Source organism: Diorhabda sublineata, chromosome 2 (assembly GCF_026230105.1).
Source record: "Diorhabda sublineata isolate icDioSubl1.1 chromosome 2, icDioSubl1.1, whole genome shotgun sequence".
In the NCBI taxonomy this organism is placed as follows: domain Eukaryota; kingdom Metazoa; phylum Arthropoda; class Insecta; order Coleoptera; family Chrysomelidae; genus Diorhabda; species Diorhabda sublineata.
In genome coordinates, this window is record NC_079475.1 from 1,883,721 (window position 1) to 1,901,988 (window position 18,268).

General features: G+C 30.3%; 1 protein-coding gene across 1 annotated transcript; it reads left to right on the plus strand.

Annotated features, from left to right (window-relative positions):
* Window positions 1–4,412: 4,412 nt before the first annotated feature.
* LOC130452656 (protein slit-like) lies at window positions 4,413–15,270 on the plus strand. Its single transcript, XM_056792017.1, has 4 exons — window positions 4,413–4,540; window positions 9,124–9,348; window positions 12,596–12,820; window positions 14,578–15,270. Exons 2-4 carry the CDS (start codon window positions 9,144–9,146, stop codon window positions 15,255–15,257), a joined length of 1,110 nt encoding a protein of 369 aa, XP_056647995.1. The 5' UTR covers window positions 4,413–4,540; window positions 9,124–9,143; the 3' UTR covers window positions 15,258–15,270.
* The last annotated feature ends 2,998 nt before the right edge of the window (window positions 15,271–18,268 follow it).

Below are 18,268 nucleotides of genomic sequence, written 5' to 3' on the forward strand. Positions count from 1 at the left end.
AAAAATAATAATTGATCAATTGATCAACCTGGCTATCGAACTATATGTGGTCAAGAATAAAAATACGGTGAGAGAATTATCAATATATTTGGAAAAGGGCACGAGTACGATTTCCGTGGTGCAATTTTGTAAATCTACCCAAAATAAGTCGAAAATGAAAAATAAAATTTTTCGATATTTCGCCTCGTTTTCAAGATATCGATACTTGAATTTAAAAAAATTATTTTTATTCAATATTTGTATATATCAACATAGCCTAACCTAACATAACCTAACCTTTTCGTGGTGCACTTTGAGTATAAAAAGTTCAAAAATCGTGAATTTGTTACAGCCAAAATTGTCTAAAAAATTTTTTCTTCGCGTGAAGATTTTATTTTAGTTTTATTTTATTATTATTTTTTTTCTTATATGGAGCTTCGCCCCCTGGACCCCGGACCCTAGTCTGCACAAAAGCCACAGGGCGCGACGAACGGATGAGTTTGGAGAGGGCAGATTGGGGGCAGATAAATTCGGAGCGGGTAGATTTGGAACGATTTTTTACAGTCATTTTTCTTATTCGGTTGATTTTGTCGATAAAAATAGGATCAATAATGCAAAAATAATTACTAAAGAACTTTACCAGGATAATTGTGAAATACTACAGTAGACTGGCTTTTCAATTATAAAACAAACGAAAATAAATAACTTTTGAAAGCATTCAGAACGTATTTTTTACTCGAAAGAGAATGTTTTTACATTAAATTACTAATTAAATCTTCATACTATCGTTAAATATTTTTTTTACTCTATAAATAATGAAAAACAAAAGACAATTCCTTATGAAAAACATCAAATTAATCATGTATTTATCGTATTCAAGTTATCAAAAATGGTTCATTTTGTTATAAAAATCTGTTTTTTGATTATAATTTTGGAGTATCAGAGTAAATAATAAATATTATTTATATATATATATATATAAATATATAATAAAAATTAAATAAAAAATCTTTTCTTTATTGAATTACAAGATTCATATTGAATTTGAATTGATAAAATATTCATTTGGAACGAAGTATTGAACGCCATCTGTTCAATAAAGCGAATTTCGAACTAACGTTTGATTTAAACTTAAAGTATCGATATCTCGAAAACGAAGCGAGATATCAAAAAATTCCAGTCTTCATTTCCAATTTATTTTGGCCTAATTAAATCCGCGGCGCCACGGAAATCGTTCTCTTCCCCATTTATTGAAGAAAGGTCACGAATGTATTCAATAGAAATTAATGATTATTTGTACGTGTGTAAGCATTTTTATATTTTAATTCGAATTTCGCGCTCTAGAAAGGGAATTTTGAGAGGTTAGGTTGGTAACACTGATCGAGACTTGGGTGAGACAGATGTAAACACAACAAAAATAAAGATCATTTTGAAAAAGTTTTTTTTTGAATCTATTCTGGTCATCCAAGAAATAAGTTACAAGTGTAAATAAATGACTATTGCTAGAAATTGATTTGTGTCATTACAAAAACGCGTGATTGGCTCATGGGATGCTAGTGGTACCTTTTATAACGATTCGTATTGGCTGAAGCAATGTCTGAGAAAGTCAAGTTCACACAGCTGCACGTTACATTAATTCATTATTATTATATTCTAAAAATTTTATATTAATAATTATTTCAAGCTTTTGTTTTATTATGTGATTTATTTACTTTGATAAAAATTAAAAATTAAACTACATTTCTAACATGCGCTTTTACAGTAAGAATTATGTGACTGTATAGCGTATGTTAAACATGTACTTTAATTTTTATTATTCTTTAATATGTGGTATTATAGTTATGTTATACATTGACTATCCTCTATTTTAAAATAAATTTTATTGTTAAAAGTGGCTGTGATATTCATGGAACTAAATTTAAACTGTCTATTTACGTTATTCAATCTGAAGAACAATCATTTCTAAACGCGTCATTGCTTTAATACTTTTAGAATTTTGACAAAATACATCTGAGCCACCTTACCATTGTGAATTCAACCCAATTGAACTCATATGGGCACAAATCAAGGGTGAGGGGGCAAGGAAAAACACAACATTTAAAATTAGTGATGTCCAAACTTTATTTACTAAAGCTTTAAATAATGTTACCTAAACCAATTGGAGTAAGGCAATCCAACATGTCCGCTTTTTTCGAAATAAAATGTGGGACATTGATAATTTAATTGAAAAACAAGTGGAACCTCTAATAATAAATTTAAGAGCTGATTCGCCCTCGTCGGAATCAGATTCCGATTTAGATTAAAATAAAAATTCATCCGCCCTTATATCCCTCTCAACCACCTTTTTTGAAAACAAAGAATTTATTCAGGAAAGGACCTTCTGTTGCTTATAAAGATTATTATTATTATTATTATTATTATTATTATTATTATTATTATTATTATTATTATTATTATTATTATTATTATTATTATTATTATTATTATTATTATTATTATTATTATTATTATTATTATTATTTATATCGTTTTGTATGAATTTACTTTATAACCTTTGATACGTATTTGAATAAAACATATAGCACGACATTTCTCTCTTAGATATTACTTTACAATATTAGGTACCCTTACATTTTTATTTAATATACCTTAAATTTGAAAAACCGTCTAGCTATTTAAGGTTAGGGAAAACAAAATTACGATTAAAATAATAATTATATATATTTATAGATACTTTTAAACAAATTAAGGCAACGTGTGAAATATGTAGGTATAAAATTTAGTAGTTAACTAAGTGAACGAAGATTTTAATGTATGAATGCTATGCAATTGATAAATAAAAGTATTATTTATATGATATGATATTAAAATAAAGTATTTAAAATTCAAATAAAAATGTTAGTTTGAAAAAAGCATTTAAAATTCAATTCAAATTTGCCACTAAATACCTTTTAGTGTTGTGTATGGTGTGATTCAGGCTTACAATTTCTCTCTCACGCACTATGCACGTGATTACTCTCTGTAATGAGTGGCCAGATTATAATTATATTTAATGTTGGAGATTTGAAGATTTAATTGATAATTTAATGTAAAAATATCCTTTTTCGAGCAGAAAGTACGTTCTGAATGCTTTCAAAAGTTATTTATTTTCGTTTGTTTTATAATTGAAAAGCCAGACTACTATAGTATTTCATAATTATCCTGAAAAAGTTATTTTTGCATCATTTATGCTATTTTTAACGACAAAATCAACAGAATCAAAAAATGACTGTAAAAAATCGTTCCAAATATACCCGTTCCGAATTTATCTGCCCTTATTCTCCCCTCTCCAAACTCACCCATTCCTCGCGGACTGTGGCTTTTGGGCAGCCCAGGGTCCGCGTGGGGTCCAGGGGGCGAAGTCCCCCATAAGGAAAACAAATAATAATAAAATAAAACTAAAATAATATCCTCACGCGAAGAAAAACTTTTTTAGACAATTTTGGCTGTAAAAAATTCAAAATTTTTGAACTTTTTACACTCAAAGTACACCACGAGGTTACGTTAGGTTAGTATATATACAAATATTGAATAAAAATAAATTTTTCCAACTTCAAGTATCGGTATCTCGAAAACGAAGCGAGGTATTGAAAAATTTTATTCTTCATTTTCGACTTATTTTTACAAAATGGCGGCATAGTCAAATCCAGGCTCCACGGAAATCGTACTCGTGCCAATAAATCTTCAATTCTATTTGAATATGAATAATGTCTTTTAAATAGAAATTCCCCAAAATAGGTATACGATAATAAGATCAAGTTCTTCCATAACGAAGTATGTTATCACGAATATCTCGTTAAAGTCGCTCAATATTTTGAGAATGAGCCTAACCTAACCTAACCGAACCTAACCTAACCGAACCTAACCGAACCTAACCGAACCTAACCGAACCTAACCTAACCGAACCTAACCTAATCGAACCTAACCTAACCTATCTAAATTTTCAACCTCGAAAATGTATGTGAAGAAATAATTTCCGCACCCTATATATATATTTTTTGGCAAAAACTATGATTTTAATCCATAAAAACTAGGCACTGAAATTCACTGCCAGTTAACAAAAACAAACAGAGAAGGATCAAATAATTCTTATTATTAACATTGACTTCAATGATTGAATCGATTAAAGTTGTTTGGAAAATACATTAGAGTCTTACAAACAATCCTGCGAAATACTTTTACTTGTAAAATTGGAAATGTGTTTTATATTTTTCTCACTATATTTACATTATTGTTAGGTCACATTGAATATTTAAATTGATCGTATTTCTCAGATTTACACAGTTTGTGTGAAAAATTGTGCATACAATCCTTTAGTTTTTTATAAAATTATTTCCACCTGCCCTTTGAACCTGACCTGTTTTATCTGATCAGTATAATATATGTATCTTATGCAAAGAATAACCAACCGATAATACTTTTCTGTCTGATATTAAATAATGATCAAATAACGGAAAGGTATAATGTGTTATTGATATTATAAATAACTTTTATTTAAATCAACAAAATCTCTTCAGATTACGTAAGTAGCTATTTAAATTTCTTGGATAAAAACTGATTCATTTCGATGTTTTATAACACAACTAAATTACAATAGGAATAATAATACAGAGTGGGTCTGAGAAAAATGTGCATCGCTATTTGACAGTATTCATTAGATTTTAAGGAAATTTGTTTTAAGTTGTAAAATTTTCCTAGTCTCATATTTTTTTAAAATGTCTGGCACATCATCATAAAAGCAATTAGATGGAGTATTTAGGTATAATGTTATAGTCTATTCTATAGTCTATTTCAAAAGGTATAGTGTAATAACATGGGGAAATCCATCCAGTTTGGATCAATTTCGGTGTAGGTCTTGAAATAGTAGTAGAGGAGATGACAGTTCCTCAGATAACGAAGATTATGATTTTTTATAATTTAATTTCTGGATAATGTATTTTTTATATAATATTCAATAAAAAATAAGTGTACCTAATACTATGTACATAATGCCTAATTTTTATTCTGTTAAAATAAAATTCTTTTCTTTTTACGAGTATCCTACCGGCACGCCTTTGTCACACTATTTTCACTGTTTGTGAATGGATAACAATAGGAATAAACCCATAAATAAACCCCAACCCGGGTGGTACTACGTGCACTTAATAAAAAGAAATTTTACAATGAAATCAATGCCAAACTATGAAAGTGGCTTAAATATTCGTTGGGTCACTCCGTGGTCCCTTTGCATGAGGTTTTATTACTCTATACCTTTCTGAAATAAACTACAGTAGATTATATTCACACCGTCTTTGCTTAATTGATTTAAACTGCAAATATAAACTCGTGGCCATGAATAACGCACTACCATTTATTTCAATATCAAAACCTACAATGTTAATCTTTTGGGTTTCTTTTTTTTTCTATCACAAATAGTTAAATTATTTAAATATTAGCGATAAAACATAGCAGAATTTCTCCTTCTTCTTCTTCTTCATCTTTCAATAGGACCAGGCCCTGTTCAATCCTGTACGTTTGGCTCTCTTCTTGGAGCTCCAACCTAACCTAACCTAACCTAACCTAATCTCTTTGGTGGTCTGCCTACAGATCTGCGAGTGTTCGGTCTCTTAGTTTTAGCCCACTTTGTCCATCTGTCTTCTGGCATTCTTTCTACGTGATCCATCCAGAATCTTTTTCGTGCCTTGGCCCATTTCGCCACAACCTGTACGCCCAATTTTTCTCTTATGTCATCACTCCTTATTCGGTCCCTGAGGGTGATTCCCTAGATGATCCGCGGTATTTTCATCTCTGAGGCTCTCATTATTCTTTTTGTTGTTGATTTGAATTTCTTATCAACAAATAACTGGTTTTGTAGTTTTTTAAAATTTCAATTTTATGCATATTTAATGTTTCTTTCATTCTATTGTTGTACCAACTTGTGGACAGCAGTAATTTAAGTCAATCAAGGTGTGTTAAAGTCGAGACTATTTAAACACAAAATGAATAGATTTAGGCGGTTAAGTGGACGCGAAGTTGAAAGAATAGCCAAGTTAGTTGGACAGGGACAACAAGTTATCGTCAAGTGGCAAATCTGTTTGGCGTACACCACACAACCATTGGCATATTTTGCAAAGATTTCGAGAGACCGGTTCACATTCTAGGAGATCTGGTCAAAGACGTCCTTCAGTTTTAACTCCTCGAGCATTTTTTGTAATTAAATTCATTAAGAAATCGGTCAATGACAAGTGTCGAGATCAACAGCCTTTTACGAGAAATCCGAAATGTTAATATCTCTGATAGATAAATAAGACAACACCTTCAGAATGCTGGTCTACACAGCAGAAGAACTCTCCAGGCACCTTTGCTAACCAGGCAGCTAGACTAAGACTTGCAAGGCAATATTTAGATTGGAATTTAGAAAATTGGTGCCAAGTTTTGTTTACGAATGAGACAAGATTCAGTCTATGAGGTCCAGATGGATGTAATCAAATTCGAAGACGGCGAAGAAAAAGATTTGCGCAGTCTTCTATCATTCCCGGGGTCTATCATATTTTGGGGAGGAATTTGTTTTGATGCCCGCACAGAATTAGTGTCCTAGATCCGCCCTTAACGCAGCAAGATACATAACTGACATTCTTGAAATTTCGTTTAATACATGACAAGTTGCAGAAGATTTTCTGAATTACCTAAACGAAGTAGGAATTCATACCCTGGACTGGCCACCGAGAAGTCTAGATATGAATCCTATCGAGTATGTCTGGGATATTTTAAAACGCCGCATTCGTCGTAGAAATTCAATATAATGAAAATATCGGGTGTACACTTATATTTTATTTTTCCACAACGTATGAAGAACTGGTCGAATAGGAGACAGAGATTCGTCGGTTAAATTTGGTAGGATAAGAAGGATTTTTTCATATTTTTCAACTTGATTATTATGTATTCAAAATTTTTAACCCCCAAAAATCATCCATAACGACAAAGAAATCTACCAGCTCCAAAATTTAAAAAAGTGTAAATAGTTTTTTGGCCATATCTCGCTAATTTTTTAGCAAATTAGTCCTTCAAAACGTAGATTTATAGGGAAATCTATAACTTATAAGTTTATAAACGTTTTAAATTCCTTTAGTCTTCTATTTAACGTTTAAAGGTTTCGATAATGGTTATCAGTCATACGTTAGGGTACGATTTGTAAGGTCAAATATTAGTTATTTTAGAAATTACAAAAAATTTAGAAAAAGCAAAATGTTCCTTATCAATTTTTATGTATATTTTATAATTTTTCAGAAATTAAAAAAAATGTATTTTAAAAAATTTCGAAAATATTCATTCTAAATCGTTGAAACTTCCAGAAATCATTATTAGTACGTAATAAAATAAATCATCACTGAATTATAATTTTATTGCAATTTGGGTACTATTGCTAAGGGCGAAATTGATGTTTTCTCTACAAATATAAATCGATCTTATTTCGGCCTTAACTTTCTTGGTTTTTATGTTAAATGTTCGATCGATAAAAATATTCAACCTTCAGGAAATTATTTTCTTTGTCTTATTATAAGCTTAATTTTAGTTATTCACACTTATTCTGATAAAATCAAAAGTATTCGAGTTATTCATGAAAAATCTTTGAAAACGTGATTTTTTCAAGAAAAATTCAAGTTTTCAGTTGCGAATTACTAAAAAACTATTGATTTATCAAAAAATGATTTTTAATTTAGAATGATTTAAAATTTAGAATTCTATCAATTTCCGTGGTTATTTTAAACATAAAATTTTCACAAGTGGGAGATATGGAAATCGGAGGTGAAACCTTGGTGGTAGCCTGGACTAATTTAAATTCTATATTGATACAAAGAATGATTTTTTTCTTAGATAAATACCAAAGAAAAGGAACAATTGTTATAGAAATATTCGCAATGAATATAGAATTTTGATCATTCGATGTATCAAAATAGGTTGTTTCATTTCGATAAAGGTAAAATCATCATACGTAATGCGTAATCCATTGGTTCTTAGCCTGACATAGAAAGAAAGATCGTAAATAGAGAACGTCGACGCATTTAGAGTCAACATGTTGATACATCGTCTGTTTAATTTAATTTTCGCTGTTAAATCTTTCACCGCTTAACTCAGCGTTTTGGTTTGCAAATAAAAAATAGTCGGACGAGACCAGATCGGGGCTATATAGTGGATGTTCAACATATGTGAAGCCAGATTCGCGTCCAGTAGCCTTGGAAAGTGAAGCAGCGTGTACTGTAGCGCACAGCTGTGCTGATTTATCCGCACCGTTTTTTTGACGCAACTGTGTTAGTAAATTGAAGTAATATCCCGCGTGCAGAGTTGTATTTGATTCCTTGATGTGAATCAAAAGAATACTGTTGCAGTCCCAAAATATTGTAGCTATCATTTTTGTGACCTCTGCTTTTTTTATCACGGGCTCTCCTTTCCGTTGTCACTTTAGTAAAAAATTTAATAACAGTGCTAAACTCAATTTATGACTTGACTGATTGGAATGAACTGGAAGCAACAAATAGAAATTTTGTGTAAATCTTGTTGAGATTTGTTACTTACCCAACCGTACTTTATTTACTACAAAAGGCCAAACACTGATGTTGTCAATTGTTAAACTTTGTTTGGTGCAAGTACATTTAACAATTTCTGAATTATGAAACGATGACTTCAGTTCAGCATTTATTTCTTTGTTCTCATTTATCATATCTGTTATAAGTTTATCGGTTCCATGATCCATTTGTCGTCTTTCCTTTCGTTTTTGCTTTTGATCAAAAGATTTGATTATAAAAACTTTGCACGCTTTTATAAATATAGCGTCTACAGAATACTTTATGAAAACTGTTGGTCTAGTAGAATTACAGAAAAAAACATAAAAACAAAACACCCAACTCGGTCTACCTAATTGTTTTAGTTCGAGTTTTTTGTTTTTGCTTTTGAAAATAAAAGTAGTACCATGTCCGTTCGGTGGAAAACTACCTTTAGAATTCTGCTCATTTTTATATTTTAAACAACGTCGCTACTGAATTAGGAACAACAATCCAAATTTCGTTATAATTTAACCGATAATTTCATTTTGAAAAAATTATTAATTTCATTCGTTTGATTTTTCAGAATCTTTTCCCTTCTTCATTATGAAGATTTCATTGAAAAAATGCGCAATTGTAGTTTTAATGCACTTGATAACCATTTCTTATATGGTTGAAGCAAGGTGTCCGTCAATGTGTAATTGTACAGAAGAAACAGTTTTCTGTATAAGTAGAAGTATTGAAAAAATACCGAACTTCGATCCGCTAGAAAATAATCCCGTAGTGATTGACCTTTCTGGAAATAAAATCGGTAAGTCGATATATTAGTCTGAAATTATTCTGTTATAGTTCTTCCAATATCAATTGGGATCAATTTCAGATTGGTACTCATACCAAATTAAGAAATGTTTACTCCCCGTATAAAAATCGGTAAAACGTCAGTTCACGTGGACTCATCATCTCCACTGTTTACCAATGAAAACATCGAATCGTAAACACAAATGTATTTCTATTGGCCGAAGCTGTGGACATATTCCTTCCAGACATTCCTCGATAAGCATTGGCGTGGTTTGGTGAGATTTAGATATACAATCACAGCAAGTTATTTTAAATATATTCGTATGCTTAGAAAAGGAGCAATCTGATATTGCAATCATAATAAAAAATGCTGAATTAACTGGAGTTAATAAATTTTCCATTTATCGAGTATTTACGAAAGTGTTGACAAAGCTTCTACGTAGGACAATTTACAGTTAAAGAGTACAGGGCTGCGACATTAGAAGTAATACACTAAATTATCCAGAGTACAATTATACCAGTTTAGAAACATTGTATCAAGGTTTGTCAGCATATGATTTTAAGCACAAAAAACTGACTAAACGGGTGGCAATAACCGAATCGTCAAAGATTGTTCGATGTTGACAAGATTATTTGCGTCAGATAAAAGACTACCGAAGCTCTAATAGACGAATGGGGTACAAAAAGGGTTCAGTTCACGTCTGGTACCCTGTTTAAACCAAATCCCCTTACAGGCAGGTACATTTTACTCGTCTATTTACGTTTTCTATTGGTCTATAACTTAATTCGTGGGGTTTGATAAGAGATGGCGTTACTTGTATATCATTACCTCGTTCCAATATTCCGAACCTGCATTGGAAAGCTACTGTTATTGTACGTATTTTCAGTATATGTCATTCATTTGAATCGTTAACAACAATAATTTTTTCTCACTCAAATATGTCGAACTTTGTTCCTGAAAAACTGTTTTGCTGGGAGTTTTCTTCGTTACTTTAATAAGAAGAAAAATGCTGCTGAAAGTCATTGAAGTTTATGGTGAACTGAGCTGAGCAAGCGTGCCAAAAGTGGTTTGCACGATTTAAAAGTGGTGATTTTGGCTTGGAAAACGATGAACGTCCTGGGTAGTCAAAAAAGTTTGAAGATAAAGAACTGAAAGCATCAATCGATGAAGATTGTTGCCAAACACAAGAACAGCTCGCAGAATCTTTGGCTGTCACTCAAGCAGCCATTTCAAAACGTTTAAAAGCAGCTTGATATATTCAAAAGCAAGGAAATTAGGTACCACATGAACTCAAGTCGAGAGACGTCGAAAGGCGGTTTTGCATGTCCGAAATGCTGCTGGAACGTCTCATAAGGAAGTCATTTTTGCATCGGATCGTCACTGGTGATGAAAAATGAATCCATTACGACAACCCCAAGTGCAAAAAATCATATGTGAAATCCGCCCAACCAGCCAATTCAACGGCGAAGCCGAATATTCATGGCGCGAAGGTAATGCTCTCTATTTGGTGGGATCAGAAGGATGTGTTGTATTATCAGCTGTTAAATCCGGGTGAAACCATTAATAGAGAACGCTACCGAATACAATTAATCCGTTTGAAGACAGCAGTAAGTAGCCAAAAAACGCCCGGAATATGCGACCAGACACGAGGCAATAATTTTCCATCATGACAACGCTCGGCCCCATTTTGCTATTCCGGTTAAGAACTATTTATAAAACGGGGGATGGGAAGTTTTACCTCACCCGCTTTATAGCCCAGACCTTGCTCCTTCTGACTACCATTTGTTTCGGTCGATGCAGAACGCCCTCACTGAGATACGGTTCGCATCAGAGCAAGATATCAAAAATTGGCTTGATTCATTCTTGGCTGTTTAGTTTTTTGGTATGGGATCTACAAATTACCAGAAAGATAGAAAAAGGTCATAGCTTCAAATGGGCAATACTTCAAATAATACTATTGTACATGTATTTTTTAAATAAACGTTAAAATTTTGAAAAAAACAGCACGAATTAATATTCAGTTGTAGCAAGTTAATAAGTTATAATAATGATTTTTTTATAAGTAGGTGGATCAAAAAAAATTATTATTAATTATTTTGGAAGAACTATACGAATTACTGTGATATTTATTTTTTTTAGGTGAAAGTACATTTTATTTAAGTGATAATTGCTCAAAATGTTACATTATTCTTTAAATAACAACAAATAAATTAATGAAAGTATATTTACTAAGCACCGGTTTGTGTAGATAGTGCGGATAAGTTGAACGGTATAATCTAATTATTCAAATTACTTTATATGATTATAAAAAATACTAAAACACTCCAGAAATGAAGTTATATTTTTCAACGAGAAAGTACGTTCCAAATTTTCAACCTTTGAATGACATGTACAACCCCTAAATTTATGAATGGGCTTACGATATTTCGTTTGATAAATTTCATAGTAGGATTGTGGCAAAATTTAAATACCAAAGTGTACTATTTCTAATATATTAACTGAATGAATATGTATGTATCATCAGGAAATTAATTAGTTGAGAATTGCGATGTCATATATTTTATTATTTATTTATAAAAACATTAAATTCATCAACTTTAACATTAAATATTCATGACAACACAATTTTCAACTGATTACTTACTCGATTATGAAAACATAGTTATTCGAAACTGTTCTGTAAAGAGACCTATAAATGATAGACTACTAGAATTTATTAAAATTTATTGTAAACATCTTAGTTCAGCGATTCAATATGTCCCTTAGACACGTGTAGTTCCATTAATTTTAGCTTTTGTATACAATAGGATTAGTATTTAAGACCGCATAAACATGCATAGTATGGTTAGTTTTTACAAGATTGTGAATTAACATTTAATTTACATAGTCACTCAAATCGGGAGTCTTCTCAATGTTTCCTGTACGTCTTTGTGGAACCAAACTACCGCAAGAAACTTCCAATCTATGATTGGAAGTTTGGGGACGGAAGCACTTTTGAATTTGGCGACTTACAGACTTTGGGTTCGAGTGATACATTTTGAGACACTGGCATATTATCTTTCAAATCACGTTCGTGAAAAATTGTGTTTTGTTTATTAGCACCAACATTTTTACGACGGTAAATGTGACTAGAATTTCATTGAATCAAATATTAACGCGGTTCTCTAGAAAACTTTATTATATTTGTATCTCTTTAAGATTAGTTATACCTAGACATAATCATATATTTATGTACTATTCAATAAGAACTTTTTTTTAGCATTAATTGGTCCTGACGATCTTTCGTTTGAAAAAAGTATGTACGTGAAAGAATTGTACCTCAATTATTCTGAAATAATAGACATTGATAATGAAGCTTTTGATGATTTGGAAAATCTACAAGAACTCTATTTGGGCGATAATTTACTTCGAGTCATTCCTGATGATTTTATTCAGGAATTAACTGATATGGTTCTATTGGATTTATCAGGCAATCCATTCGAAGGTAAGATGAGACATTTCTTAATTTTATCTAGTTGTTTGATAACAGCCCAACAGACATTTTTATGATTACGAACCTTTTTCGAAAAATGTATACTTTTTTAGTTATTAATTTTTTTGTAAAAAATTTGACCGTTGCAGACCCCTATAAATTATTTTTTTACGGGTATACCCTTGAAGATATGAAAATGGTTTCTGTTCGATTGCTTTCAGCAAGGTCAAACGTATTTGAATCTTTGTTGAAAAAGTTCTCATTTTATACAGGGTGTGTATAAAAAGTGTTCAAAGGTTAACTTCATAAATATCAAATTTCTTTCATTTTTTTAAATAGAACCACTCGGTTTTTTCTATTCAGGGGTAAAAAATAAGGCAAATTCATGCATACTTTCCTATACCTTAACCTCACCGTTATCCAGATATTAAATGTTTTCTGTAAATTTTTAGATTAAGATTAGAAGATTAAAAAAATCCCAATGTCCTATTTCGGATAATTAAGCGGGTGCGTCTCGGCACGCTCTCCGTTAGTGGTAAATGGATCAGTTCACTTGTGTAGTGGGTAGCCTTCGTGACTTACCTTATAACTAATTCGTTGTTGGTTCCACGACCGAGAAATTAAACTAACAATAAAAAAATCAAAAACGACATTGCAATTGTGTACATTAATTACGTTAACGATTATTTAAAATCATATACATATTTCATATTTTTTTATTGTCAATCAAATAAAATTTGTTGTAGGAAATATAATAAATAAACAACCTTTTACATTTTTTTATTAAACGTTTATTATATGTATAATTTTTCAAAAACTTACTTATTTATTGAAATTAATATAAGAAAATTTATAAAAATTTAATTAAAAAGATATTTACAATTAACAGTAGACTCATTCACTAAAATTAATGTAATAAAATTTATATAAATTCAATTCAAATTATATTTATAAACAATACAATTACAATTTCATGTTTTTATGATAGTTTACGAAATAGTCAACTAAGCACAGGGGGTTTATTTGGATAGGCCGGGCATGGATGTTCATGATTATGTCGTATTCTAACTTCTAAAAGTCGAAAAAATGAACAAAAATACACTATGAGAAATATAGAAACGATATTGTTTTTAAAAGTTAGAATAGGATGAAGTGAAATCAGAAAAAATAAAAACAGAATGTTTTATGGAGAAATATATCCCAAAATATGAAAAATACCTGAAAAAAAAAACAAAACAAAGAATTTAAAAATGAAGATACTTCTAAAAATGGTCTCAAAAATAAATGTTTGGTCCAATTTACAAAAATGTTTATACACAATTTGCGAAGTTATTTATCAAAAATAGTTTTATAAAATAGACTGAACGAAATGTTGAAATTAAATATTTTAAATTAGAAAAAATGTCAATTTATGTTAGCGATTTAGTTATTTAGTTGTCATATTTATTTTTTAAAATGATTTTACTTATATACGGGTGGAATTTGAAAATTAATAGCTATAACAAAAGTAAAATCTACGAAAAATGTGTTTCACTTAATTAAAATTGAATTTAAAAAAAGGCACACTTTCATTTGTCCGATTTTAAAACGGTAAACGGCGTATTGTACACTGTTTCTTCGAGCACGGGAGTACAAAGCCGAGTCCTTTGGTTGTAACGGATAGTCAGTGGTTAAGTACTAACAAAAACAATGACTATCTACATAATACGTTCTTCTATTTTGAGTTGATACACGTAACTTAATAACTTAAAAATCTTATTTTTTTTTAGGAGAAATGCCTGTAATCAAATCGGAATCCTTGGAGCTACTGGCCCTTAGTAACTGTCAAATCACGGAAGTTAGTTCCGAAGCTTTGAAATATTTGCCAAATTTAAGAATGTTATTACTTCACGAAAATAACATCCAATACATTAACCCGGAAGTGTTTGAACCTTTGTCAGAAATTTTCCTTAAGTTATCTTATAATACTTGGAAGTGCAACTGCAAAACTATGGAACTTTTCGATTACTTGTCGCAAAAGAATTTTATTGATACATCGGAGCCTTACCAATGCATTTTTAATAATGTGAGTTACAACATTTTTGAATTCCAGCAATCCAAAGAGCATAGTACTATATGTGAAGTCAATTACACCCAAAATATACAGGAAATTGGAGAAGAGCAAAGTGTAGGTAATTTAATTGTGATTAACGATAGCGAAGACGCAACTATAGACATTTCGCAAGGGCATTTATATGATGAAATAGATCACGAAGAGCAGCATGCTATTTTGGAACAAATGAACAAAAATGGGGAAACGTCCATTCTGTCTCTCCGTATTTTTTTAATTGCGATATTAAATTTTGTAATGGGAGTATTTTTTGGAGTTTTTCTCAAACACTTCGCGAAAGTTAGAAAACAATTAGAAATGTCAGATAGTACTTCTAAACTTATTAACTCGGTTGAATAAAAATTATACGTTACTTTTATTTTTTTTTAATCATATCTATTTTCAGTGTCTTCTTCCATCAATTTTTTTTCACACAAGTATTTTTATATATATAATGAAGATCACCAAGTAATGTTATAAATTCTAATGGTTGCAGCTTCTGTTTGAGTTTTGAAAATTCCGCCAGTTCCCTCAACGCTCACTTGATCCCACTTTTTGACAAGTAGAATGCACCAATAGCGTATACTATTGAAAATCAATTTTGGCAATCTATACCACCAATCAGAGGCATCGTCTTTGTAAAGTTCAATTTAGAAAATTACATAAGTGTCATACATAATTTAATAGACGTAAAGTTTTCCGGACGATATTGGTAACTGTATAGTTTTTGTCGACATTGACAACTCGAAAACTATATATTCAAGTTGTATAACAGATCACTTATATTTAAATGGATGAATGGATCACAAGTTATTTAGTATAACCATATATTTAATACTAATATAATAGAATAATATTCTATTCTTTATCCAATGGTATTACCATTGTATATAATACTGCTACTCGTAGCTTGAATCACGTGTTTTCTTAGCTTTGGTTGTCGAATTACCCCAATAACAGATGGTGCCAAAATTATTTAGAATATTATATTCAACCAGTAAGCTGTGTTGTAAAGTTTCTTATTCTGGATGCCTATAGCAAAGTTGCAATTTGAATTCATTATTGTATTGTGTTCGTTGTATTGTTGGGTTTCGTTGGTTGTGCATTTGGATTATTTTTTTATTTGAGAATCTTTGAACTTGGATATATATTTCATTTTTAAGGTAAGTGGATATTATTACAATTAATATACATCACTACTCTCTTAGTTAATATATTCAAATTATAAGAGGCGCTAGGTGTATAAATGCTACAAAGCTTACAATTTCGAAAAAAAAAACTGTATATTTAGCGAACTACTTACTAAAATGTATTTATATAACAAATAATCACTTCTTTTCAATTTTTTAGAAATGGCTGGAAATAAGTGTGTTTATTTTAAGTGTGGACTAAGTAAGAGATCAGATCCTACAATTAAAATGTACGGATTTCCTGTGAATGACCCTACCAGATGTCAAAAATGGATCATACACTCAGGTGAGTTATTCTTAAGACAATTATTTTTCATAAAGAAATAAAAAATAGTGAATGTGAATAAATGACAGTTTAGAAATTTTCAATACTAAACATAAGTAGGTATTTAGTTATCGTCAAATAAAAGATAATTCTCCAATATTTTTTTCTGATAATGAGTTTATTTGTATTATGGTCGTATTGCATATTATACGAGTACAATGATTTACTACAAATTCCAAATCCATTCAATCTTATAAACTTATCAAAAATACTTGAATCATACATAAATTTAAACTTAGAAGCCACCTTTATAGTAAAGACAAACAGAATAGAATGAAACCTTTTTGAAAATATTTCAAACTCATACATAAACACAACTAACCGAATACAAAGGACTGAACTTTAATATTTCACAAAAATTGAAATAGTATTTTTTGCTATTTTTTTATGTTTATAAACTAAGTACATAATAATAAGATAGTGTGTCTGTGTGTTTATATTTGGAAATTATTCTGTCAATGAGGCTCAAATGTATATAGACTGTTTTTTTATCACATATTATAATATGGTTATTATAGGGAGAAAATTATAATTTCCTCCATTCTCAAGTTATAAAATTATGCTTTTGTTTTATCCAGCATAGAATGAAATAATATCAAATTTGAATACAAATTTACTATAGAGATGTACCAACAAATCTTCGATTCGACGTTTCGTGCCTTCACGAGGCAAACATATAGGTTTTTAATGAGGATATGTTTATTTATTATAATTATTAGTCAATTTAAGCGATATAGCACACTTTTATCTCGAATAACTAACATCACCAATGATTATTCTTGAATACTTTTCTGTCATTTTGATTTTGTCAAAAAATGTACTGAGAGCTTTACTTTAAACATTACCCGGTGTTTTCAATATAAAAAGAGCTTTTTTAACCAATGTAATGTCCCTCCATAATATAATCACCATTTTTGTCTATTGTTCATTTTTGTCCTCATATCTATTAAAGGTAAGAATATAGTAATGCCATATACCATCTTATGATTGTTGAATACTTTCAATAAAAATGAATTTTAGTTTCAATTTTATTATATGTATTACAAAAAACACATTTAACAAGAGATAATTTTATTTGCTAGTAAGTACCCGCTTTTATGACCATACATATTTTTTGGCTCTCCAATGTGAAACCAAGACCGATCCTGGGTTAGTTGGTACACTTATCGGTAAGAATGAGGCCATTGTATAAATATCTTTACACAATGATAAAACTGACAAAACGACTATAAGTAGGTATTTTAGTAGTAGTTGATAGGACAAATTTTTTTCCTTTATTAGAAAGAGTTTTTTTTATTTATTGGTCTTATCCAATTATTCGCATTAATCCGTAACTTTCAATACAAAGCCAATCAATATAATATTTATATTAAAATCAGATTATTTAAATATCTTTGGTACGTATATACTTATTTGTATATTTTTTATTTCTGGTTTTGTTACAATTCTTTTGAATGATCTTTTTTGTTTGATTTTAAACCCTTATTAAAGATAAGTATGAGAGTATTTTTACCGTTGTTTTGAGCATACCAAGAAATGTCAATGATGTGTAGTTGTTTTTGAGAATGATACACAGGCATGGAATTATCTTAACACAATTCGAGATAATGCTGTCATTCCGACGATGATATAAGATACAATTAGGGAAATTCCAAATAAGGGTACTACTAGTTGTTATTCCATTTATGCCCGTTATTGAAATGAAATAAATTCAAGTTTTGAACATAAAAAATATTTTACCATAACCATTGCGATAAATATGTATGTTAACATTGATGTTCCTTATTTCAGGTAATGCTATTTTGGCAAACCTAAGCCAGATATCATAAGGAAATAAGCTGATCTGCAGCAAACAT